General features: G+C 32.4%; 1 protein-coding gene and 1 long non-coding RNA gene across 2 annotated transcripts; both read left to right on the top strand.

Annotated features, from left to right (window-relative positions):
- Nucleotides 1–885: 885 nt before the first annotated feature.
- LOC134710857 (C3 and PZP-like alpha-2-macroglobulin domain-containing protein 8) lies at nucleotides 886–26,885 on the top strand. Its single transcript, XM_063571266.1, has 22 exons — nucleotides 886–903; nucleotides 1,624–1,812; nucleotides 2,910–3,059; nucleotides 3,517–3,627; nucleotides 4,682–4,730; nucleotides 6,413–6,638; nucleotides 9,204–9,321; nucleotides 12,108–12,197; nucleotides 13,969–14,106; nucleotides 14,765–14,903; nucleotides 16,590–16,766; nucleotides 17,235–17,316; nucleotides 17,980–18,139; nucleotides 18,835–18,924; nucleotides 19,946–20,135; nucleotides 20,556–20,776; nucleotides 22,532–22,684; nucleotides 22,979–23,041; nucleotides 24,137–24,246; nucleotides 25,081–25,237; nucleotides 25,744–25,846; nucleotides 26,791–26,885. Exons 1-22 carry the CDS (start codon nucleotides 886–888, stop codon nucleotides 26,874–26,876), a joined length of 2,820 nt encoding a protein of 939 aa, XP_063427336.1. The 3' UTR covers nucleotides 26,877–26,885.
- LOC134711757 (uncharacterized) lies at nucleotides 9,252–12,200 on the top strand. Its single transcript, XR_010106231.1, has 3 exons — nucleotides 9,252–9,321; nucleotides 10,145–10,258; nucleotides 12,108–12,200. It is a non-coding gene; the product is annotated as an uncharacterized LOC134711757 (long non-coding RNA).

The raw sequence follows: 26,885 nt of genomic DNA, 5'->3' as shown, positions 1-26,885 counted from the left end.
TCGTTTATCGTAGCCTGGAAGAAGACTACAACTTACAGTTCAAGCTACAGAGAAAATTCGTTCATGTTATTACAAGGTATGATATAAGATATAAATGAAAGTGAAGAAGATAGACTTTACAATCCAAGTAATCTAGGGTGAACCTATAACAACTAAATGTAAATAAAGACAACAGTAATATACCGCTGTTCGAAATTCACAAAAAAAGTTAAAGACAGAGTCATTTATGTTTTTTCATATAAACAAGGCACAAAAAATACAAAAAAAAGTGAAGAAAGATAACTATACCTCAAATTCATTCAATTGAAGGTAACATAGTTGTAGAATACTGCATGTTAAGTATGCCATCGTTAACTGAAGAGGACAGGTTTGTTTGTTCATAGACTGTATGGTTGTTTGCTCTTAATATCCATCCAGGTCTTAATTTCAATGAAACAACCAAAGATGTTTTTGTGTAACTTTGTTGATCAAAATGGTCTACAACCCGTATTGCGTCTCTTTTCAATTATAATATTTTAAGGTGTTGCACAACAACAAACATTATACATGTCTAATTGGTGATGATAATTAATTCAGAAGTTGACGTTTTATTTACCTGTTGTTCTGTAATACATTTTATCAAATGATACAAACAAAAATAATTTAAAGGAATTTGATGTTTATTTTGCAAAATATTAGACAATGTTTCGTTAAAATAGAATAGAGATACCTTTTCAATTTTACTTTGTTTGTAAAATTAAATTGTTTTCGATTTGTGAGTAAACATAAACATACTGTGAAAGTACTTTAATTCGTGGGGTACCAATTTTCGTGGTTTTCGTGGATAACTTCATCCACGAATTTAAGTGTCCAACGAAATAAAACAACCATTGTCCAAAGCAAGACATGGAAAAAACACTATCGGTAGGTTTGACTACTGATTAATCCGAGATTACTCTGACGTCCGACGGCTGTTTTGCCAGACAAGCTGGGGCCGTGGGACGTCAGAGTAATCTCGGACTAACTACTGATATGATCTAGAGAATACATTGAATAACGCAAAATCTGACAATAGTTTAATAGCAATCACAGAACTACAACTGCATGCAGAATTATACCCATCTAATCTTTAATAACCTAACTGTCGATCTTTTAAATCTCGTAAAAAATATTTTTGATCGATAAAAGTCAGATTTTCGGTATTGATTTGCTAGTATGATAAAGTGTTCATTTTATATCCTCATAGTTCTCGTACATATGGGAAATAATAATTACATGCTGGGTTTGATTTTGATAAGAATTATTTGACAATTCGAGATACGTTTATAGCATTCGTTTATGTTACTGTTTTCTCTATGTGACATGTTTATGGCCTAATTAACACATTTGATGGACTTTAATTTGTTGATCACTTTATCATGGGTTAATAAGTGTTATCACTACGGTTTGCACGGGTCAATGTTTAACTTGCAATTTCCTTAAATCCAGGCTATTTGTAACCTTCGTTTCTAAAGGATTTGATTTTTTTTTAGAAAACAAAAATCCACGAATTTAAAAACCCACAAACATGTCAATATTGCTCAAACCACGAAAATTGATACCCACGAATTAAAGTAATTTCACAGTATATGAATATTTTTGTAGATATTTTCTAAAGGAACAATTGTACAACAAGGAATATTTGCAATGAACCAGTTATCAAGGAAACAAACTATCCATGTTACTCATGAAATGGCGCCATCATTTAGAATACTCGTTTACTATGTGAGACGATATGGAGAGATTGTTGCTGATGCCGTAACATTTACAGTAAAAGATATCTTCAGGAATAAAGTTAGTATTTGTTAATAAGATTCAGAATAACAGTACAACTACTTTGTTAAATAACTTCACTAACTTAACTTTACTATCAATTACCGAAACACAAGATGGTATAATTTTATATTTTCCTTTTCATTCAATTTATATAAGGCTAAGATGGAAATAATGACACAGTTGACTTATTTTCTCTATAGTGTAGTGAATGATTCGTTTGATATTGTCACAGTACATTGTATATCACTGATTTGTGTTCAAATACATTTACACTAGCTGAAGTACAAAAACTCAGATATGTCTACGTTTTATTCTGTTTTGAAAATACAGAACTTATCATTGCATAGATTTAATCAATACCATTTTTTACGGATAAATTGGTTTAAAAAAAACCATTTTATCAAACTCCAACAACGTGCCCTGTACAAATTGTCAACATATTGCTTTTTTGCCTTTTCGCACGGTGTGGCAATCTCCGGCACAGAGTTCATATCCGTTCCATACATGCTCTGCAATACTGCACTTAATATTGAGTGTAGTGTTACAAAGTATTGAACGGAACGGATATGATCTCTGCACCGGAGATTGACGGTGTGGTTCAAATTTTAAACGCATCGCAGTTGTTCGATGTTCAGATCTCGTTCATCCATTTTGATTAATTATTTAAGATTTTTAGGATTTCCTCAAAGTCACATTTTAGCAAGATCAGGTGAAAATGCTCAAATCGCTTTGTTGAAGACCAGTAGATGTGTAACGCCTAAATCTCTTTTAATATGTGGGAGTACTAACCATTACATTATTATTTGATATAATACAATAAGGTTTTGAAAATGATCTTTCCGTTTTGAATTTTTCACGGAGTTCAGTATCTTTGTGATTTTACTTCTCATAGTAATCATCATAAATGTAACATATTGAAAGATATTAATGCTCTTCAATTTTGTACTTGTATGGCTTTATAAATATTTTGATATGAGCGTTACTGAGTCTTATGTAGACGAAACGCGCGTCTGGCGTACTAAATTATAATCCTGATACCTTTGATAACTATATACAAACGAATTGTATAACAAAAAATATACATATAACTGTAATATTAACTTATATCGATACAGGTAACTATGGAATTTGACAAGAAAATCGTTGAACCAGGACAGCCTGTCAACCTAGTAGTCAAAGCTGACCCAGGGTCACTGGTCAATATATTAGCTGTCGACAAAAGTGTATTGTTACTTGGAAATGCAAATGATATAACAGCAAACAATGTTAGTGAAATTTACTAAATATCAGAAAAATATAAATAAAATAGCACTATTCCAATCAATAATTTGTCAATTCCGATAAACACTTGATAGAGATAATCAATGAATATTCATTTTCCCGCAGACTAACCTCAAAAAGTATGCCCCATACTCCAACCCGTTGTGCCGAATTCATTGCAAGAATATTTTTTTTCTGCGATTTCAGACCATATATTTTAGTTAAAAGGTCCCTACGCACTGTCATGTTTTACAGAAAAAAAATGACCGTTGGATCGGAACTTCTTCTTATGCCCTTAATGTAAAAAAAACTTAATTAGCGACACAAGTAATGAGTATCCAAAAGATAAGAAAGAAATGTTTTCAGCGTTGTTACATTTGCAGTATTATACCTCAGTTCAATGTTTCGATATGCTTTCTAATGAATAAAACAGCAATTTTTATTTGTTTATTTTTTACGAAGGTACTAACAAAATTAAAAGGATTTACATCTACACCAGTGCCTCTTATTCGAGAATGGGATTCCATAGGATCTGTCGTGGACAGTGGAGTTGATTCAAAAACTGTATTCTCTGTACGTTTTCATTTTACTGTCCCTTTATGTAACTTGATATCAAGCAGGTAGAATCAGGATATACCGCCATCTTGGATTGTGAAATAGCAGTTCACCAACGTGTTGATATGTTTTTCAAGGATTTGTATAGTTAGATCTAACTATACAAGTCCTTGTTTTTTTTTAAACAAAAAACATGTCTTACATCTTCGTCTAACATTTTGCCAATGTATAAACCAATTCCATCTAAAAATATTCAACACGACGATTAACCTTTAAATAGTTATATGCATATGTATGGTCACTGAAGTCAGGAATACTTAAGAGACATGACGTGTACTTCTTATCTAAAGTTGTTTTCTTCAAATTGATACCGACATAAGCACCTAGTTCGGTATCCCTATTGCCTCATTATAAATATGTGACCTACTTTCGTTCTCAAACTTAATCAATAACATACTAACATAAAACAAAACTTACGATGCATGAACTTGATAATTCTTATGCTTGCGAAAACGCTAAAATTTCAAGAAGCTTTTATTTTTGTATGTTTACTATGATTTATTTTAGATCAGTATTTCTCTGTTGATAAACAAAACATTCTTTTAGATCCACATATAAACTGTTTTCTATATGTTTTTGATATAGAATATAAACAGATTGTATCGGGAATGATCAAATTTTTTTTTTTTAAATTCAACTGGATCGAAAAGAAAACTTCTAATTATACAATACTAGTATTCGCTACAATTAAAAAAAAAGAAAAAATACGACGAAAGCATTGAAAACCAACAAGATGACGAAAATAAGACTAAAACATGGCAAAGAAGACGATCAACAATCCAAAGAATACTTCATATTAACCTAAAGACTCAAAATATTGTATTTGGCACAACTTTTTGAAATTTTTGAATCCGAAATGCTCTTCAATTTTGTACTTGTTTGGCTTTATAAATATTTTGATATGAGCGTCACTGTTGAGTCTTATGTAGACGAAACGCGCGTCTGACGTACTAAATTATAATCCTGGTACCTTTGATAACTAATTAAACTACTTTTTTTAATTTCAATATAGAATAGCGGTGTATTTATAACGACAGATTGCTTGTTAATAGGACATAAAGGTAAGTAGTAATTAACAGTTGGTAGACTTATATTGGAGAGTCCTTTGCCACACAGACAAAAATAAACACGACCTTTGATGATTTTGTTCCGATAAATAATGAAAACAACTCAAAATGTATTTGATTGTATATTTTAAGTAACAGTTTGTCAGATGATTAAAAAAACACCGTTTAAAACTCATTATGCCGACCATCAAACTACAATCATACCTACACCAATCAAACAAATAGAGGGACCGTATCAAAATGCTTAAATAACTGAATGAATAACCCCGAAAAACTTGGTTCCACTCAGCATAGGGTAAACAAAATAGGAATTTATTATTCTGTAGAGTTGGTTTTTTTAACTTTTTGTCCGAAATCTAAACTTAAACACAAAGTGCTTTCTTTAATTTTAAAATGTTTAAGTGACGAATTTGTGATATTCCAACTTTTTTGTCGAATCACACTGATCGGTTGTTTTTTAAATGTGATTTGCAAAAATAAACAATTATGTTATCAAAAGTGAAAACACATATTTTATACATCAGTCTCATTTCGAATCAATCATATAGATATAGGAAGATGTGGTGTGAGTGCCAATGAGACAACTCTGTTTCAAAATAACAATTTTAAGGGTCATTGTACGTCCTTCAACACGGAGCATTGGCTCACACAGAACAACAAGCTATAAAGGGCCCCAAAGTTACTAGTGTAAAACCATTCAAACGGGAAAACCAACGGTCTAATCTATTTATTATAAAACGAGAAACGAGAAACATGTATGAATTATAAAAACAAACGACAACAAATTCCTGACTTAGGACAGGTGCAAACATTATGTGTATATATTTAGGTTAAAAATATGATAACATTACAAATTCATAGTAGAAAAACCTGACATCTACAATAGGTCAAGTGAAATACCTTTCTGGTTAGTCATATCGACTGAGTTGGTGTGTTTGACTAACACATGAAAAACTTCGTGTTATTTCAAATGTAGCGCATTTTTACTTGTATTTTATTTTACTCTCGTTCAATGCTTTTATAGTGAACCATTTAGATATATTAACTTAAGGTATAAAAAAAAGTCGGACACACCGTTTACTTACACCCCATTAATTGTTTGCCCTCGTATGAAAACTAATTTTTCCATTTCTATTCTTATGATCATCAAAGAATAAATTAAACCTAGTTTACTAGGATTAGCCATGTGAAGCTATTAAACCGAGAGTTTCAAATTTGAAATGATGAAGTTGAAATCATCTCTTCGTAAATATGGACGCCATCACGGAATTAGAATATTAATCGGGTTTGTAATAACATGAGCAACACGACGGGTGTCACATGTCGACCATGATCTGCTTATTCTTCTAGAAAACACGAAATCATCCTCAGTTTTTTGCGGAGTTCGTGTTGCTTATTCTTTACTTTTCTATGTTGTTTCTTGTATCCTATTTTTTTTTTATCTGTTTGTCTTTTTATTGTTAGCCATGGCGTTGTCAGTTATCAGATTTATGAGTTTGTCTGTTCCTCTGGTAACTTTCGCCCTTTGCCGTAGTTTTTACTTTATTTCATGGATATTGCAATGATATCTTATGTTTCAACTCACCATACCTTTGTTTGATTGAAACATTGTTTAAATAGTATAGAATGTAGTCATTACCTTATAAATAAATATTTGTCGTTTTTGTTAATTGCAGAATTCGAACCGTCTGTTCAATACTATGTAAGCCCAATTGTGCCACCTGTGTTTTTTTCGCCTGCTGCATATGATCCTGGCAGTGGCAATGAAAATGGAAATGGGGGTCCTAGTGATGGTTCAAGGGCTGTTTTCGCTCCAAAGGATGTCAATAAATCGCTTGCCTCGCCTTCACGTAAAAGGACCAGATTTCTAGAAACGTGGTTATGGTTAAATACCACCACACAGTAAGTTTGAGAAGCTATTATTTGGCGGGCATTCAAGTCGAATGTGTTTTTTCTCTATTTACAGTATTCGTTTTTAAGTGTCGTAGTGTAAAAAATCTTTATACTAAAATATGATCATGTAGTATAACTGCCGGCAAGACAACTCTGTATAAGAGAAAAAATCACATAGAAATTAACAACAAAATGTTACCGTACGAGCTTCAACAATGAAAAAAAGACCCGATATAGCAAAGGTAAAAGAATTTAAACGTAAAAACTAATGGCCTGATTTATGTTGAATACAAATTAACGGAAAACAAATATAATATACAGCAACTGACGACTACCACTGATTTTAACACTTCTAACTTGAGACAGATACTTACAAAAAAATAGTTTATACTTAAGAAAGATGAAGCGGTTTATAACCTGATTCTTCTTATTTACACGATTGATGGCCGTAACTGCAATCATGGTTATCCCAAGATGTCGGATGAAAAATAAGGTCAGTATTGTTATTGCCTGCTTTTAAAAGTGTTTCTATTTCATTTTCTTCACAAAGCATACATTGGTACGATGCTAATTTAAAAAGATGCACACGGAAATCACAAATTACTACTGAGAAATGTGTTTAAAACAGGAAATTGGATTTGAAAAAATCGCTAAGATGATCGTAAATCATAATCGAGATGACCGTAACAGGATCAGTGATTCATAACAAGGGTGGTCGTAATTGGTTAAACGATGACCGTAATTTGTAAAGAATGACCGTAACTTTAAAAGAATGACCGTCTATTTTAAGGAATGTATCTCCCTCATGCAAAGCTCTGATTCCTTTCACGAATTTGGCTATACTTTTTGAAGCTTTTGGATTATAGCTCTTCATCTTTTATATATACTTTGGATTTCAAATATTTTGGCCACGAGCATCACTGAAGAGACATGTATTGTCGAAATGCGCATCTGGTGCAACAAAATTGGTACCGTTGATTTTATTAAGAAATATCCTTATTTGTATTTAAAGCTTTTTGTTCAGTTTGTCTCAGTAGGGGCTCGTTTAGCAGATAGAACTATATTTAATCAATTGTTTTTAACTATTTGCCGTATTTTGAGAGTTCATGACAGTGATAGTAAATTGCATATATCTCGTAAATAATTCATTATTTATTTATAAATGACATTAAAATTTGAATACAAATTGACAGCGATACGACGAGATGTTTAAGAAAAACCCATTTATTAAACATATGAATATCCAGTAATCGGCCATGTGTATAGTTCCAGAGAAAGCACATTAAAATATTAACATCTGCCAAAATAAATTAAACATTCCTGTGACAACACCGGATCCGTTGGAACTGAAAAATTTATTCTGCATTCAGTTAGTTTTACAGTTATGTCCTTTTGCTTTACAACCCCTAAAAAGTTAACTCCCTTAACCTTGAACAGTTTCTCACTAGTAATCCAGAAGGCCAGCGTTTGAACTTTCTGGAACATATCTTGCAGAGTATATTGTTAGACTGGTAATAAAACCTTCCGACATCCAGTAACAAATGAAAAGCAATATGTTTAGTAAATATTCTATAAGATATGGATTTCAATACGGAAATGAAGTCTTCGTATAACCCTATCTTTTTTTTAGTTTTGTTTCAATATTTGGCAATAGTTCATAATTATAAAAAAAAAAGAACATGTGGTATGATTACCAATGAGACAACTCTCCCCCAGAGACAAAAATAACACAGAATTAATGCATTGGCACTTTTTAAAAGGTGTGTTTATTTTATGACATTAATATGAATCCCAGAAAGAAAAAAAACTGTTGGCGTGTACTTGGAGGCTTCATATGGTGAACTATGATTTATTTCTTCTAACTTTAGGATAATGCAGTTTTACGAATACGTTTTATACCAACACAATTTACTATTCGATACAAAAAAAAACTGATATTTCTTAGAATTGATGGTCATCCTTTACATTTTACTGTCATCTTTTATAAATTACGGTCATCCTTTATAAATTATGGTCACCTGTTTACCAATCACGGTCATCCTTGTTATATGTAACGGTCATCTTGGAAATATTCTAATCACGATTTCCGGACATCCTAGCGATTTTTTCAAATCCAATGTCATATTTTATACAAATCGAAGTAGAATTTTACGATTTCCGTGTGAATCTTATATAAATTTACATCGTACTAATTTATGCTTTGTAAAGAAAATGAGATAGAAACACTTAAACAGACAATACAATTACGGACCTTATTTTTCATCCATATCTAGAGATGACCATGAATGCAGTAACGGTCATCAGCTATACCCCAGTACATTGTTAAACTTTAAAATTTAAAGCAAGACAGCTTATCTAGTTCAGTGCATTCATTTTTAAAACAAATGTACAAATGCATCATTATATGCGTTTGGCATACCCCAAAACTAGACATTGGAATGAAAAGATATTTGTTTCACTCAGAAAAGATTTAGTTTCATCAGTCGATATTCGGATACTAATTGAAAGATCTACATATACAGAAAACTCATGAATAAATATAATTTTTGTAACATATTTTTTTCTTTGTCTCAGTCGCAATGGTGTTGCTTCTCTGAAATCTCTGGTTCCTGATACCATCACCCAGTGGATAGCAACATCTTTTGTTGTAAATCCTCAATCAGGCCTAGGTGTAGCGGCAGAATCTGCAAACGTAAGAATTTATGATTTTTTTCAATCTCTGAATATTGATTGAAGTTTCAACGTATTATCTGTTGAAGTATTCTTAATTTAAAATAATCTTTATTGGGGACGAACCATTTAGATATGCTTGAGTTTTACTTACAATGCTTTATGTTAAATATGAAAAAAAGTAAGCACGAAAAAATGACAGCCGAGGAAAATTTAAAACGGAAAGTGTTGGATAGGTTTGAAGTTTTAAGTTTTTGTAGTGTTTTGAAGACTTAGACTAGTCGGGATTTTTTTCTCAATATTTTGTCGTGTATCTGATCAACTTATTTGTTTTTTTTTCATTTTTCCTTGTTATCATCCGCCTCTTGTTTTACTGTTTTTCTTTATTTCGATTACAATTTGGAATAAAATATTACTGTGTTAATTTCTTAACAGACCAATGTACTGTACATTCCTAGTTTTATGGAACTACTTTATCATCACATTGTGAATATGTTTGAATATTAACAAATGACATAGTGTGCATGTGATGACATTACATTTTCAAGCAATTTACAATTATTTTTTTTTTAATTGTTTTAATATTTTTTCGAGGAATCCACAGTCAAATAGATTGAGATGTTATGTGTTGCTTTTAACAGTCACAAACGTACAAATATAGTTATTTAAGACAAATAAATATCTGAGTAACATTTATGCTAAAGATTAAATTTTTCAACGTTAACCAGTAGCTAAGAAGCAAGCTATGATTTTTGTATATTATAATTCAAATTAAGTTATGATCCCATAAAAAGCCAATGTGTTTGTTTTTAATGGTTTTCTACATTTTGCTATTTTCTTTATAGATCATAACGTACCAAAGATTTTTCATGCGATTTGAACTGCCGTATTCAGCGATACGGGGAGAAACACTTATTCTTCAGATTACAATTTTTAATTACAGGAACGAAGATTTAAAAGTAGGAAGATTTGTATTGTATTGTATGAAATACTTTATCATTTGAATATCAAGGAATCTTCAGAAATTCAAATTTGATTTTAAAATGTTAACAGACTTTAAAATGAAACATGTACCTTAATAGAATAACTCAATATAAAGTATTATCTAGAATATGCATATAGGTATCAATTTACGTTACAATAATATTATCAAGATTATATAATTGTTACTGTAAATACAGTATTAATAGTAACAATTATATAATCATTATACATAGATAATTCTTTGCTGATTGACCTGATCATTAGTGACGCTTAAGTCTGTTGTAGTTACTATAGTCAAAGACAAAAATAACTAGAAATTAACTTGCGACATTGCCTGAAATATAGAACGTAGAATTGACGATACGTGACAATCTCATCAGTTCCAGTTATTTTGGCTTTTTATTAATGTTATATATATTCGCCATCTGTTCTTCATGGGATAATTGTCTCATTGACACTCATACCTCATCTTATTATTTTTTTGAAATACATGTATTAAAAGAGAGGGTCAAAAGATACCAGACGTAAACTCATTGATCGAAAATAAACTGACAACATCATGGCAAAAAAAATAAAATTACAAACAGACAAATAATAGTACACAAGACACAACATAGAAAACTGGGAAATACGCAATACGAACCCTGACAAAAACTGGGGTCGATCTCGTGTGCTCCGAAAGTAAAGCAGATCCTGTTTCACATGTGACAACCGTCGTGTTATTACAAGCCCGGTAATTAGTCTTTCTCGATTGATAACATTGGTGGTGAAAAGGGAAGTGGATTGTAGTAACGACACAAGGAACATATCCGATATCATCTGCGCAATTGTTATTCCATAACGGTCAACCAACTCGTGATGGCGGCCATAAAATTTACGATAGGATGATTTCAACTTCACCATTTGGAACTCTCGGTTCAATATCTTCCTTGTGAGCAGCAACATTCTATCAATGAAATCATGATAGAAAATACAAACTCGGGAATATCGTTTCAACTGCGAGATATATACTCCGTATGTAGGCGCTGCTGGAATGTTGCTACTTAGAAATAAAAAGTTCACAATTAGAAAGGCGAAATCATCTCTTTTGTCGGGAAGTTTTGTTTTCAACTGATCCTCATCGTCAATCTTTAGATGTAAGTCAAGATACGAGGCAGACTAGACTGTGTCTGTTGTACCCTTTATTTTTAGTTCGATGGGATAGATGCGTTCAACATAGTCAACAATTTTGAATTCAATTTCTAAATGGAAGTCAAGATACGAGGAAGACTTAATTGTATATGTGACATCCTTTATCTGTTCTTTGATTGGATAAATCAGTTCAACATAATCACCAAATTTTGAATTATTTAGTGAGAGGACATCATCCATATAGCGAAAAATTAAATTAAAGGATATTGCTAACTTCTTATCATTCTGTCTATAAACTAGGTCCTTACTCTGTGTAGTGTTATGTAAATAGATGTTTCCTTTGCCATGGCTTATCCTCTCGATTATGGTTTTGTTTGGTTATTTTTCTTTTTATAATATTAGATTGTCCAATTGTATTCCCTTGTCTATTTGTTCATTTTATTTAAAAATGTTTCGGTAAATTTGCATAAAAGGTTCTATGCTTAATGTTCAGTGAGGAAGATACTTAGGAAGTAGTTGAAACTTATTGGTCGCCAAATAAGGGAACGCAATGTTCAAAATGAAAACAAAATACACTATTTCACAATAACACTTAAATTAACGTTTTCGGCTTTGTTCATCTTTTTAGACTTGTTGTTATCTACCTATTTAGACTCATCTAAAAAATAAATGGTGTATATCTATCAATTTTAGGTTCACGTGAATCTCAACATAAATGTCAACCTAACCTTTGTAGATGTGAAAGGCAATATAGTTGTGCCTACGGGTACAGCATGGACAAAGGTATGTTAGTCAACTAAAATATTAAATGAAATAAACGTAAAAGATGATTTCTTCAAAGGATATCAAAATAAACTTCATAACCACTCGTTCTTTGAGCTCTATTCAAAATTTATATAATAAGCAATTAAAAACTTTTTTCATATATCAACTGATCATGTTTTGTTTTTAACTTAATACTAGCGTAAGGTTAAGCCCCAGTCCCACTAGACCACGATCGCACCACGCTCACCGCGATCTAAAACAAATTCAGATCGTGGTGAGGTCGTCGCTGTATGAGCGGCATGAAAATGTTCGATGCCTCCACGATGGTACTACTTCCTCATTACGCTCCGCTCCTACAACGACCCTGCTTCGATTATACCACATTCTCATCGCGCTTATTCTGCAATCCCAATACGCTTATTAAGATCTGTCTACCCTTATCACGTTATCGATAAGACCATACCACGAGTTATCCGATTGCAACACGATCTGACCACGCTTCTACTGCGATTATAGCACATTCTTTCCTCGATTATACTACGTTGTTTCCACAATTATACTACGTGCATACCGTAATCGTAGGTTGTTTTTATTTCTGACTAATACGTGTATTTCTCGGAAACAACATGTCATGCCACAAAAATATACAAAATCACTTTGGAGTAATGGTAATGGAATAGAGGCAGAGGGAGCTTTGGTAGTAACGAATCCTTATCAATGTCGGACCGACCAATCCATTCTGAATCACAACCCATTGCTGGTCCATCAAGCTCAAATGACGGGTGGAGCCGTTGGAGAAAAAGGACAAGAGGTCCAAATCATATACAGACAAACAAAACCTGGAGAGCTTTCAAATATTTTTTTTGACAATGAGAAAGAGCATCACAATCGTGATATGTACGTAGTCATGTCGTCAGAAAAGCGTAATAAAGCATGTTCGTGCAAGCATCGTACTTTAATCTTCAACAGCATGGTGTTAACAAGGCATAGTCGTAGTGGAAATGTAGTTCGGTCGCAGTGAGAACGTGATGGTCGTAGTAAGGAAGTAATAACATAGCTGTGAGAACGTAGCATAGTCTCTCTGAATAGAATAACGCTTTCACTACGCTCTCACTACGACGGTAAAGCGACCTTTGCGATCTTAGCACGACCTTACTACACTCTAGCTACGCTTCTACTACGACTTTGATTTCTCCACGACCTCACCACGACTGTTTTGAACATGTTCAAAACTTGCCACGTTCATCACGATCATGAAGACCGCACCACGATCGTGATACAACCTTTCTGAGATTAACACGATCGCACCACGGTCGTCAAAGTTTACCTTTTTTTCACAGATCGTAGTGCGATTGTGGTCTAGTGGGACTGCGGTATTAAGATGCATAAATAAACGATATTTGTTTAAGAAAGATTGAGAATTACATACTTATAGAAAACAATATAAATAAAAACAAAATGCTCGAAAATATTGTCATAAAACTAGTACAACAAATGGAACCAAATAGTTTGGTAAAACCTGGTTTTATTTAATAATGCATTCTTTTTTTGTACATTTATTTGATAAAATGCATTAGTTCATTATATCATCTGACTTTTGTTACACTAATATTCAAAAAACATCTTTCTATGTCTGTAATGTTATATGGAGAGTGTTTCGAGTCTCCATCTTTCAGACGAAGTCAATCAATATTCGCTTGTTACTTACGCTATTGTCCAGATACATATATAGAAATTAAACGATTGTGATTCACTCTTTGATGGTTACCATTTTAATTTGTAATACCAGATAGTTTTCGTGCCAAAAGATACAGTAAAGTCAGTTTATTTTCCAATAATGCCTACAAAAATAGGAAACACCCTTCTTGATGCGAGTGTGAGATCTACAGCAGCCGCTGATGCAGTGCAGAGGCCACTCTTAGTCAAGGTATATTTAATTTATAAAAATTGTCATTAAAATGTAGTGCTGTACGTCAGCTTTGTCACCAATTATACAGAAGTATAACATGTGAAAAACATTATCAATGAGCAGTATTCGAATTATTAGAGAACACTATCACAAGTCAAAAAGCGAATCAATGCTACTCAGAACGAGAATATTCCGGTCAACCTGTGGTTGAAGTCATAAAACTTTGCTCAGTGCTCGGAGCACAAAAATCATGCTCGAAACATGAAATCCAGCATTTTGATTGGTTGATTTTGGAGTATGAGTACAAAAAACTGACTTGAAAGTTTTATGACTGCAAGGCCTATCAAATCCTATCACAAAAAAAAACACGCAGATCCAAATCCGATTTTCGAACTTTGATCTTAAAGCTAGGAAATCTTTCTATTATAGACAAGACATAAATAGTTTTCTTGGAATGGTTTAATTCATAACTGCTAAGGACATGCAAAACGTGCAGTATTTATTCAACTGCCTTTAAATAAAGGTACCAGTAGTATATCGATGTTCAAAAGACACAACACATTTAAGCTATTTATACATTTTTGATGCAATTGAGTATTCATATAAATACATTGTTTTAGTGTTATTAAGCGGTGTTATTTGCATAGTTCATTATATTTCATTTATTAATTTGAAGCCAGAAGGTATCAGAGAGAACTACAACATACCTGTTGTTATTGACTTGCGCAGAAAAAAGAAATTTTCAGCAAAGGTTCGCATAACATTTCCAGAATTTGTTATCCCGGATTCACAGTTCATAAAGATATCGGTAATAGGTAAGTCTCTTGTCTGGAATTTAAGAACAATGGATAAGAATTTGTCACAAGCATGGTATTGGAGTATCCAAATGTATAAGAAAAATAATAAGCATACTCTTGGCGCTTCCATTGACTATCATTTATATTAAGAAAGGGCCGAATGACATTTTTAGGGACGTCAGGATTGAGCCTCAATTGCTAACGGAAATTCGGGTTCATTTTCTTGAGAATTCGGGATTTACACCTATCATGAATCTTATGATCAGTATTCATGATAGTGAATGAATGAATTAGTGTTTATAGAATTCGGGATGGCACCCCTCTTACCGACCCCTAGGTAGGCATTATAGCGGAAAAAAAATAATTATCGTTTTCTTTCATATTTGTTAATTAGGAATAACTCATATTTTAAATCTGTTTTTACTTTTTCTCTTAACATAAAAGGTACAAATAACTACATATCACTAACTTGTCATTCTAATGATTGATATGATGTTGGTAAAAGTTGTTAAAGAGGGACAAAAGAAACAAGAGGAACAGTCAAACTCATAATTCGAAAATAACTGACAACGCCATGGCTAAAAACGAAAAAGACAAACATACAAACAATAGTACACAAAAAACAACATTGCTATACTAAAGAATAAGCAACACGAACTCCATTAAAACCTAGTGGTGATCATATGTGCTTCGGAATGGTAAGCGGAATCTGCTTCACATGTAGCACCCGTCGTGTTGCTCATGTTATAACAAATCCGGTAAATAGTCTAATTCGGTAGGTCACTTTTATAAGGGAAAGGAATTGTAGTTACGACGTAAGGAACATATCCGATATCACCTGTGAAACGGTTATTCGATAACGGTCAACCAACTCGTGATGGTGTAAGTGAAATTTACGAAAGGATAATTTCAACCTCACCATTTGGAACTCTTAATGTAATAGCTTCCTTGTGGGCAGCAACCCTCTATCAAGAAAATCATGAAAGGAAATTAATACGAGTACGCGAATATCGTATCAATTGGGAAATATATACCTGTATGCAGGTGCTGCTTGAATGTTGCTACTTACAATGAAAAGTTCACAATCAGGAAGCTGAAATCATCTCTTTTGTCGTAAAGTTTTGTTTTCAACTGATCCTCATCGTCAATCTTTAGATGTAAGTCAAGATACGAGGCAGACTAGACTGTGTCTGTTGTACCCTTTATTTTTAGTTCGATGGGATAGATGCGTTCAACATAGTCAACAATTTTGAATTTTAAGATATGAAGAATCTACTGTCTGTTTCATGTTCAACTAATACGATTCGAAGTTAATTTTGGGAGAGTGTCAGTCATGTGTTGTCCTCGCATATTAATATAATTTGTTTTGTAAATCGCAAAAATTAAAACAAAGTTTGATTCATACATATTGCTCTAACAAACACAATAAAACAGTCAAACTAAACATAGGAAATAATATACAATAGACACAAATTTGATAAAAACGTTAAAGGAAACATTATAACGTGATAGGAGCCCAGGGTATTAAGGTCTTTATACTTTTTAAGTAAAGGTTAAATGTTCGTGTTCTATCGAAAAAAACACAGTCGATAACAGTTATTTCATGTACGATAAAGATGTCTATAATCTTTTCATTTTGTTTTCTTCGTTTTTCGTACTACACATTAAAGCACAAGGAAAATTAAGTAAAAACAAATTTTGTAGGTGATTTAATAGGCACAACACTGGCCGGAATAGACGATCTGTTACGTATGTCTTATGGGTGTGGTGAACAAAACCTAGTTCAATTTGTACCAAATGTCTTCATATCAGTGTATTTGAAAGCTACTAACAGGCTGACAAATGACATAAAAGACAAAGTTGACAGATACTTGTCTGCAGGTAAAACTAATATTTGTACTTTTGTATTGATATTTTTTTCATATTGCGTGACCAAATTAAGAATTTATCTCAATTAGCAGCAACTTTTGTCCAATTCTATTTCGACATGCATATCAATATATTCGTTATACTTTAAAACACTAAACATGACCTTTGAACGTTTATAAACAAACAAAAATATATTTGTAAACTTATAACTTAGATTGCAAATAAACTCATCATACATACCAGACGCGCGTTTCGTCTACAAAAGACTCATCATTGACGCTCGAATCCAAAAAAAGTTTTTTAAAAAAAACAACAACATTGAGAACCAAAATGCCTAAAATTTTTGCCAAATACAGCTAAGGTAATCTATGTCTGAGGTAGAAAAGCCTTAGTTTTCAAAAGTCTAAAATGATGTTATAACATAGATATGCACCCTTGAATACAATTGAGAAAATAAGAAATATTACTTATATAAAACAGGTTACCAACGCCAATTATCATATGCTCATGTTGATGGATCATTTAGTGCATTCGGGAAAAGTGACAGATACGGATCTACATGGTAATGTTTCTATCGATCTTTCATGTGAACATTGTTAAACTAGAAAACAAAATGATAATTAAATCAATAAATGAGGCATAATTGGCTTGATTATACCTGTTTTAATTGTCGGTAAAAAATATAGTATGGAACATGTTGTGCGTTCATAAAATGTGAAGACAAATAAAGACCCTTAAAAATGATTTTGATAGTTGTTAACATTTTGAATATTTAACAAAGGGCTTATCAAAAGAGCTTATCATCGTTTTCAAAATTAGTTTGAGTTACCACAAATTAAGGCACTTGCAAATGGTAATGACAACAATTAAAACCATCACTGTGATCGAAATGTCAATCTGTAGAAATATACTCCTTGTTAGTTTATCTCCCGTGTTCCTGTTATACGTGTATAAATAACAAAATCTCTCCAATTATAAATATTATGTATCATATTTGTCAGTTTTCCTCGTGTAGCTTGTGCAATGTTTGTAAATAGATTTTGGAAAGAAAGATTATACATGTATCGATCTTTCATAAATACATATCTGGCTTAAGTGATACACTCCCCCTTGCAAAGCAACCGGTCTTCCGCCTTATATCAATGAGATTTAAACGTAAACAACTGTTTTCTTATTTATTCGCCTCACTATTCACCGTAGTAAAGGGGTGTACATTATATTGCAGGTTAACTGCATTTGTTGTGAAGTCATTTGCACAAGCGGTGCTTTTAACTTACATCGACCCGAATGTAATGCGCAAAGCTGTTAGTTTTCTGATAACCAATCAAAACAAACAAACTGGAGAATATAACGAAAATGGTGTTGTTTATCAAAAGACCATGCAGGTTTGTCATAGTTTTATAAAAATGGACAGACAACGGAAATGAGCAAACAAAATATTGTCATATATCTTATCGGTATAAACTTAAAATAGAAATTATGTATGGTTATACTTTAACCATAATTTAATTGATTGGTAGTTTTGTTTTTATTTATATACTTACAATATCAAAATTGCGGCAACAGTAAAAGAGAAGCGAAAGATACTAAAGGAACTAAGTCGAAAATAAATTTACAATGCCATGGTTAAAAAGAAAAAGACTAATAGACAGTCAACATTACACAAAACACAGTATAGTAAATTAAAGACTGCGCTAACAAAACCTTTCAAACACAGGGGTTGATCCTATGCTCTGGAAGGGACAGCAGATATAGTAAACAATTAAAAGCCTCGACATCACATGTACAGATGTTTGTATTCTTAAAATAAGTTTACGGAGATCCAGTTTTAGATGAATACTTCAATGAAACGTTTGAAATTACTAAAATAATTAACTCGGATGTTACAATGAAAAAAAGGATTAATACATTACAAAAAATACAGAACACAAATTCAAACGGAGAATTCCCGTATCATTACTTCACAGTGTATCATAAACGGTCCTGTTAAATGCTAACAAATATCTAGCTAGCTTGTTAGAGCCTCTTCATTCTTACTTTATTATGAATTATATTAGCCAATACTTTGTCTATCCACAAGGGAGGTTCAGCATCAAGTGCCGCCAGTTTAACATCGTATGTGGTTATTGCTTTACATGAAGCATTGACACGGAATCAGATTCCAAATGATGTAAGTATAATAAAAGCCCCACCTGTTTAGAATGAAGTAGTAGTAAAACTTGTTTTTGATATAATCTTTTATATATACAGTCTTTCGAAATTTTCAAATAAAAAAATGATATTTTTGAGGTTCCAATTGAGGATAAAAACGTCGTATATACCCTGTCAATTTTTAGAATATATACTGACATCTGTGTATTGTTATCCAATCACAAACCTCGACACATTTGTAATCCGTAGTATAAAATAAGACAATAACAATCAAAACCAAGAAGTAAACAAAAACTCACAAAACCAAGGGACATTTACATCAACAGTTATAAATTATAAATAAGAAACAACACGAACTGCACTAAAAATCGGGAGTAAAATTAGGTGCTCCGGAAGGGTAAGCATTTCCTGCACCGTATACGGTACCGTCGTGTTATTGCCTTTTACAGTTCGGTTATGATGAAAGATTATTATGACTGAGGAAGAATATCAGATCTCCCTTCGACTTAGAAAGATATTTTTTATCCTATTGACAAGGTGTGGCATGATTGCCAAAGAAACAACTTTCCCTCGGAGGTCAAATGAGGTAATGTTGGCGACTATTCGTCACCATACTGCCTTTTACCATTACGAAAAGTCATATCGTATTGCAAATTATAAAATAATTTAATAATGACAAATTTAAAGCAATTCAACCCAAACAACTAAATGACTTATGTGTACATAATAAATATGATATATAAACACCCATACACATTAGATAGATATAATATGTCTACGTGTAGACACTTTTAATCTGGGACAGTTGTACAACTTTACAATATGAGAAAAAACTTTTAAATTCAGTTGACTCATCAAGTCGACACCAAACATGCAAAATAAGCTTACAAAAAATTTAACACATGTTACTTATCTCGTCAAAGGTTAAATTGTGTATGTGTCAGATATATATTAGGTCGACTCTTCTTTTTTTGTAACTCAACTATCATTGATTATCCATGTTTGAAAATTGTGTTTTGATAAATGTTTTACTTTTTCAGACAATCAAGACAACCCAGGAATCGATCAAAGATGCAGTCACTTTTATTATTAGAATTTTAGAGAACCGTACTTTAATTGCTAAGAATAATCAGTTTGAACTTGTGATTGCTACGTATGCTTTAACATTAGTAGATGCACCAATATCTCGTGCATTGCTACGACAGATTGAAAGATATTCCTCTAGAGAAGGTATTTACTTATATACATTCAAATAAAGCTGAACTATTGTCTGATTTTGTTTTGAAAAAAAACTGAACTCAAAACGGACAGTTTTTACCAAAGGGCAAAATCAAAAACTTAAACACATCACACGAATGGATAACAACTGTCATATTGCTGATTTAGTACGGGCATTTTCTTATGTAGAAATTGATGGATTGAACTTGGTTTTATAGCTACATTTGAACCTGAAACTCTCACTTTGAAAGGGTAATTGCATGCAATTTACACCTGATTTGTTGTTAACATTCGTTTAAATTAAAACTAAGTATAAAAAATTTGTTGACACTGGACTTGCACTAGTTGTGTCTTAGATATCTAAGGTTTGAATATACAGGTAAAGCAATTTGAATTAAATTCATACAAATATTTTTGGAATTGTTTTTCAAGCTGGAACAAAATTCTGGAAACTAACTGATGATGCGGCGAACAAGATTCAGCCCTACAGACGTTGGACACCACCTAAAACAAAAGTCAGAGCACTTGACATTGAAATGACATCTTATGTCCTTCTGATATACAATATTAGGAAAGATATTACAAATGGAGTGCGGGTTGTAAAATGGTTAAATAAACAAAAGAATCCATTTGGTGGGTTTATATCAACACAGGTGAGCATTTTAATAATACGGTCATTTTATTTTAAACCTTGAATTTTTTCGAAAACTGAAGATTTTCTTATCCCAGGAATACATAACTTTAGCCGTATTTGGCACACTTTTTTTCAACTTTTGATCCTCAGAGCTCTTTAACTTTGTATTGGTTTGTCTTTGAAATTTTTTGGTCTGACCGTCACTGATGCGTCTTATGTAGACAAAACGCGCGTCTGGCGTATAAAATTATAATCCTTGTACCTTTGATAAGTAATTAGTACATACATCTATATTGAATTTTTCGGCCATTGCAGTTATATTCTATTTTAGCAATAAAGTTCACAAAACTTATACGAATACACAAAGAGGAAAATATTTAATAGCAAAAAGTCCCCAATCAAAAGACAAAATCAAAAGCTCAAACACAAGCAAATGGAATATGACTGGCGTATTCCATTTTCTTATGAAGAAATGGTTGAATAAACTTATTTTAATACTATCTAAACCATTCACGTGCAGGACAGTCGCATCAATTTTATTATATTGACAACAATGTGTGAACAAAACAGACAAACATATTAGGTAAAAATGTTGAAAATATTATCTTTATCACAATAACAACAACCATATATGTAAATGAAGAAAAACAAAATGCGGCCAGCTGAAGGACGCCTCCGGGTGCGGGCATTTCTCGTTGCATTGAAGACCTGTTGGTGACCTTCTGCTATTGTTTGCTGTATGGTGATATTGTTGTCTCTTTGGCACATTCCCCATTTCCATTCTCAATTTTATATAGACAAAGCACATAAACAAAACACACGAAACACAAGAATACACAAAATTACCTCTGCACGACAAAATAAAGACAACATCTATGAGTACCTAGCCACGCCAAAGAGATATTACCGAAACTATCAAACAGTAAAGGTAATATTTGTTTCATTGATAAAAGAACATTATGTTTGATTAGGGTCATTTTGTTTTGAATTGTCCTCAGATTTAAGTATTTTTGTGATTTTACTTTTTTCTATAACAATGCTCTGGTTGTTTCTCAAACTCAAAATATTTAAGATATAACATGATTTCATTCCTTTCACAACTCAAAGACTAACTTTTTTCTTCTACAAAACCCGTTAAAATATACATTATTTAAATAAACACATCATTGATACCAGGACTAAATTATGAAAAAGTATCCTTCTTAAAATATGCATGTATTGCAAATGTGTTTTACATAGAAATACCCGTAAAAAGGTAAATATTTTCAGTTTTGAATTTTACAACTCAATTAGTGAACACCATATAATGATAAAATATTCTGTCTGTATATGAAAAAAAAATAAGTTGCTTTTTTTAAATAGAATGCACTATAATAGATTGTGAATTTATCTCCTCTTCAAAAACAAATTCGAAATCATATAAAAATGGCTTTGTGTGTACATCCTACCATCCATGTGTCGACACCAAATGGTTCCTGGATGGTATATATATATTTAATTAGTTGCCCTTGATAAGACTGTCAAAAGAGTGAGAGGGTTAGCGCTATAAAACCCGGTTTAATCCACCATTTTCTACATTTTAAAATGCCTTTACCAAGTCAGGAATATGACAGTCTTGTCCATTCGTTTTTTTATGTGTTTTGTCATTTGATTTTGCCATGTGATTATGGACTTTCCGATTGGATTTTCCTGTCAGTTCAGTATTTTTGTGATTTTACTTTTTGCCATGTTCTCATTAATAATAATAAGTAGATATTTCCATTTGTTTTTATAGGATACTGTTATTGCCATACAAGCAATCACTGGTTTTGCAGAAAAGGTTTTTGTAAAAGAATTTAATGCAGTGTTAACTGTCAAAGGGGATTCGTGGACTGGTCATACATTCACGGTGGATAACACCAATTCCTTAGTTTTACATTCAGTTGATGTACGTTTATATTATTACGTCTAACAAGCGGTTAAGTAATTTAAAGAAAAGATAAAGCCATAATCTTAGTTTACTATCAAGAACATAGATTCATTCTTTGTAGGCGTACATGGCCTGTAAAATCAAAAAAAGTTTAAAAACAACATACAAGGAATATCAAAACAAACAAGAACCATTACACGACAACATTGGATGATAATGAATATTAAAAAAGAGATAAACCATGTTGTCAAGATCACATCATGTAGTAAATCTTATTGGTTTGGTATACTAAATTCTTTCTTATTAATTTAGGCTCCACGCAGCATACGACAAGTATATATCGACTGTGAAGGATCTGGATTTCTGATGTCTGAGGTTTGTGTTATCGTTTTAAAACGTACGGAAATGTCATAGCTCTGCATAATTGCATAAAAGCTATGCCGCAAGAAACTTCTTTAACAAACTATTTATTTTGTGTGACCGACAGACATTTTTTATGGACACACAACAGCATGGATTAACATTGTGTGAAGTTAGGGGGCATTTCAATAATATTGAAATGCACCATAAAAAACATTGGCAAAAAAGAATGAAAAGTTTAAAAATGCTTTGACAGAACTTTCATATTGATTACAAATTTGATAAGAATGTACGAATCAAGGAAGTAAACAAAAATCAAACTCGTATGAACTGTGTCTACAAGGTACGCGTCTCCTGCTTTCATGCATCAATGGCCATCCGTATCCACATGTAAACAACATATTGCAATCAATAGATAAGGAGCAGTCGGTAATTTACATAGCATTCGAATATACTGGTATCAAACGATATAAGACCGCGAAAAGATGCCACAATGATACATCGTTAAAACGTAAAAAACAACTATTTCGTGATATTGTAAAGAACGTAAAATTGAAAATGGAAATGGGGAATGTATCAAAGAGACAACAACCCGACCATAGAAACAAGCAATAGCAGAAGGTCACCAACAGGTCTTCAATGTAACGAGAAATTGTATACCTGTTAACGGGGTATGCACAGTGTGAACATGTATAAACGTTGTTTTTATTTAAACACCATGAAATAGTGAAGAGAGTACAAGACTGCCAAAAAATGATGGTTGACAAGTGGAACGCTGAAATCATTACGTTAAACATTATTTGATGTCGTCTCAATATAAGAAATTCAGCAGATTTTCAGCATTTGGTAATATTCTGAATATCACGTTCAATGAAACATTATATACGATGTTAGCAAACACTGGAAAATATGTAAGTGTTTGATAGGAAAACGGGCCCTATTACAGTAGGGTACAATGTTTTGACAGGGTGCATATAACAGTGTAGGTAACTTACATGTAAGAAGACATCCATGGTCTGAACTATCAGTACAAAATATAAGAAAGTGCTCTGATCGTTTGTTCACTTCTTATATACATCTGAATTTGTTTTGTGCTGTATTCCTTTACAGGTAGCTGTGTTTTTCAACGTACATGAAGAGCTTAGGCAGCCAGCTTTTGATTTAAGTACAACAATTCTAAATGATTCTATTCTTGGATTTAGGTTAAAACTTTGCTTCAGGTAAGCTTCTGGTTTTCTTCGAAACAATCTTGTTGATACGTTAGTTAATGATTGAACGGATTCTTATTGAATTGGGTTATCTTGTTTATAATTGTCGTTATTCAATATTCATTTGAATAAAATTGAGAATGGAAATTAGGGATGTGTCAAAAAGACATCAACCCGACCATAGAAAAAACAACAGCAGAAGGTCACCAACAGGTCTTCAATGTAGCGTGAAATTCCAGCACCCAGAGGCGTCATTCAGTTGGCCTCTAAACAAATATATACTAGTTCAGTGATAATGAACGCCATACTAATTTCCAAATTGTACACTAAAGAAACTAAAATTAAAATAATACAAGACTAACAAAGCCCAGAGGCTCCTGACTTGAAACAGGCGCAAAAAGTTTGAAACAATTTAACATGTGAGGCAGCAATATCCGTTATAAAGGCTTTATAATGCTAGGAAATTGAAGTTTGCACATGATTTGTGTTTGACCTAGTACTAGAAAAAGAAATAAAAACATTAATTTATTGTATACATGTTTGTGATGAAAAGCGTTGATATCAAAATGAAATTTCATAATGGCAACATAAACATGCCTACTTTTTATTTAGTCCTTTTTGACAGTCCGATTGGTGATGCTACACCTTTCTAAGTATATCCCGATTAGACTAATCCGATTCAAACCGATGCATGGACTGTTACTTTGCTTCTTTTGTGATTGTTTTGTGTGCACGTACTAATTTTGTGTCAAGGATATCCTTCATTTGCCTTTCATTTTATTTATTTGTTAATAAATGTAAAGCAATATCATAAACCAAGTTGAATTCAATATGATTTATTTTAAGTTGGTTACGGGGTGGTAACAGCACTATGGGTTATATGGAAATTACTTTACCGACCGGAATGGAGGCAGATGTGGAATCTATGAATACTACAAGAACATATGGTCTTTATAAGAAAAGAGAGGCCTCATCTGATAATTTAAATCTATACTTTGATTGGGTAAGACCCTTTCTTTTTAATTTTACTTCAAATTAAGTGAAGTAAACTGGATCTTGACTTAACACTTAACAAGTTGTTTGTTTCTAGGGGTATACCTAAATTTGGTATAAAAATACTTCAATGATGTTCTTTTGAAATATGTTGATGCTGTAAATGTACTGCCGAACGACAAGGAGGTATATGATATACGTGATCGAGGTAGTAAAACAAGAACAATTACATACTTTATAGATACCAGTGTCTTGTTTATTATGAGTTAAATCCCTTTTGATATGACTGTTCGGCATTTGTAATTACAGAAATAAAAACTAAGAGATCCTTTAAGTTTCCCTAAGGTGTTTTCACTATGGTCAAAATTGCGTTGGCTGATAATTTGCAAGTTATATATGTATTAGTAACAAGACAAACTTAAAGCTATTGTTTTCCATCTTGACTGTTTGTTGTTGAAATATTAAATCAATCTATTATATTTTGTTATGTAATGGTGTTAACATCATTCGTTACAGGTCACAACTAAGGAAATGTGTGTAGAGGTCAACATTGACAGAGTAAACCTCGTAGCAAAACAGAAACCAGTACCTGCTAGACTATCAGAATACTATGAACAAAGTAGGACTTTATGTTATATTGAGAAATGTGTTATCAGTATCATATCCTTGGTTGATTTAAAAGAGCGGCAAAAGATACCCGAGTGACATTCAAACTCATAAATCGGAAGAAAAAAAAACAACTGACAACCCCATGACTAATTAAACAAAGGACAATCAGACTAACAATAGCACACAATACACATCATAGGAAACTAAAGACTAAGCAACACGAACCCCCAAAAAAGTTTCTTGATATACACCATTACGACTTTGCCTACCCGAAATAAGTTTAATATTGTAATAAAATATTATTTACAAACAAGCATATTACATGCAGAAATTAATTATTATCTTAAGCAAACATAAGCGACTTGAATAATCTACATATCCTTTATCAAAGTGTTTCAAACATAAGCGTCTAGAACAATTTGCAGGTGATTGGTCAAAGAGTTTTAAACATAAAAAGTAAAATCACAAAAATACTGAACTCAGAGTAAAATCAATACGGGAAGTCCATAATCACATGGCAAAATCAATTAACAAAACGCATCAAAAACGAATAGACAAGAACTGTCATATTCCTGACTTGGTACAGGCATTTTCAAATGTAGAAAATGGTGGATTAAACCTGGTTCTATAGCGCTCACCCTCTCTCTTTAATAACAGTCTCATCAAATTCCGTTATATTTACATATTTATATAACCGACATGAATAATTTACAGGTCATTTGACCATAATGACAAATATATATATATATAATGTCAGAAAGTGCACACATTCAATTTTTGTGTCCCGCATGTTTGAGCCTAGAAAACAAATCTAAAAACAATAACAAAGTATTTCTAAGAGGCGTTCGTGAAATCAAGTTCGAGTATTCTAGAATCTACCAAAAAACGTACTTTTTTATACAAAAGTTGTATGCTTATTTATAACTTCTCTCAAACTGTTTGCCCTTTTTGCAGGTAATGAAGTGATTAGGATGTACGAGTCAAAAGTTTTGTCTCAAGCATCTGCAGAAGATGTCTGTGGACTAGATCGTTGTCAGTAGAAAGATTCA

Source organism: Mytilus trossulus, chromosome 3 (genome assembly GCF_036588685.1).
Source record: "Mytilus trossulus isolate FHL-02 chromosome 3, PNRI_Mtr1.1.1.hap1, whole genome shotgun sequence".
NCBI classification, from domain to species: domain Eukaryota; kingdom Metazoa; phylum Mollusca; class Bivalvia; order Mytilida; family Mytilidae; genus Mytilus; species Mytilus trossulus.
The sequence above is the reverse complement of the archived record's forward strand: the minus strand, read 5'-3'. Positions and strand labels throughout refer to the sequence as shown.

Coding starts and splice junctions, on each gene's coding strand:
- LOC134710857 (XM_063571266.1), top strand. Junction 16,767..17,234: donor TGACAGATACTTGTCTGCAG/GTAAAACTAATA, acceptor TATATAAAACAG/GTTACCAACGCCAATTATCA. Junction 18,925..19,945: donor GGAATCAGATTCCAAATGAT/GTAAGTATAATA, acceptor TTACTTTTTCAG/ACAATCAAGACAACCCAGGA.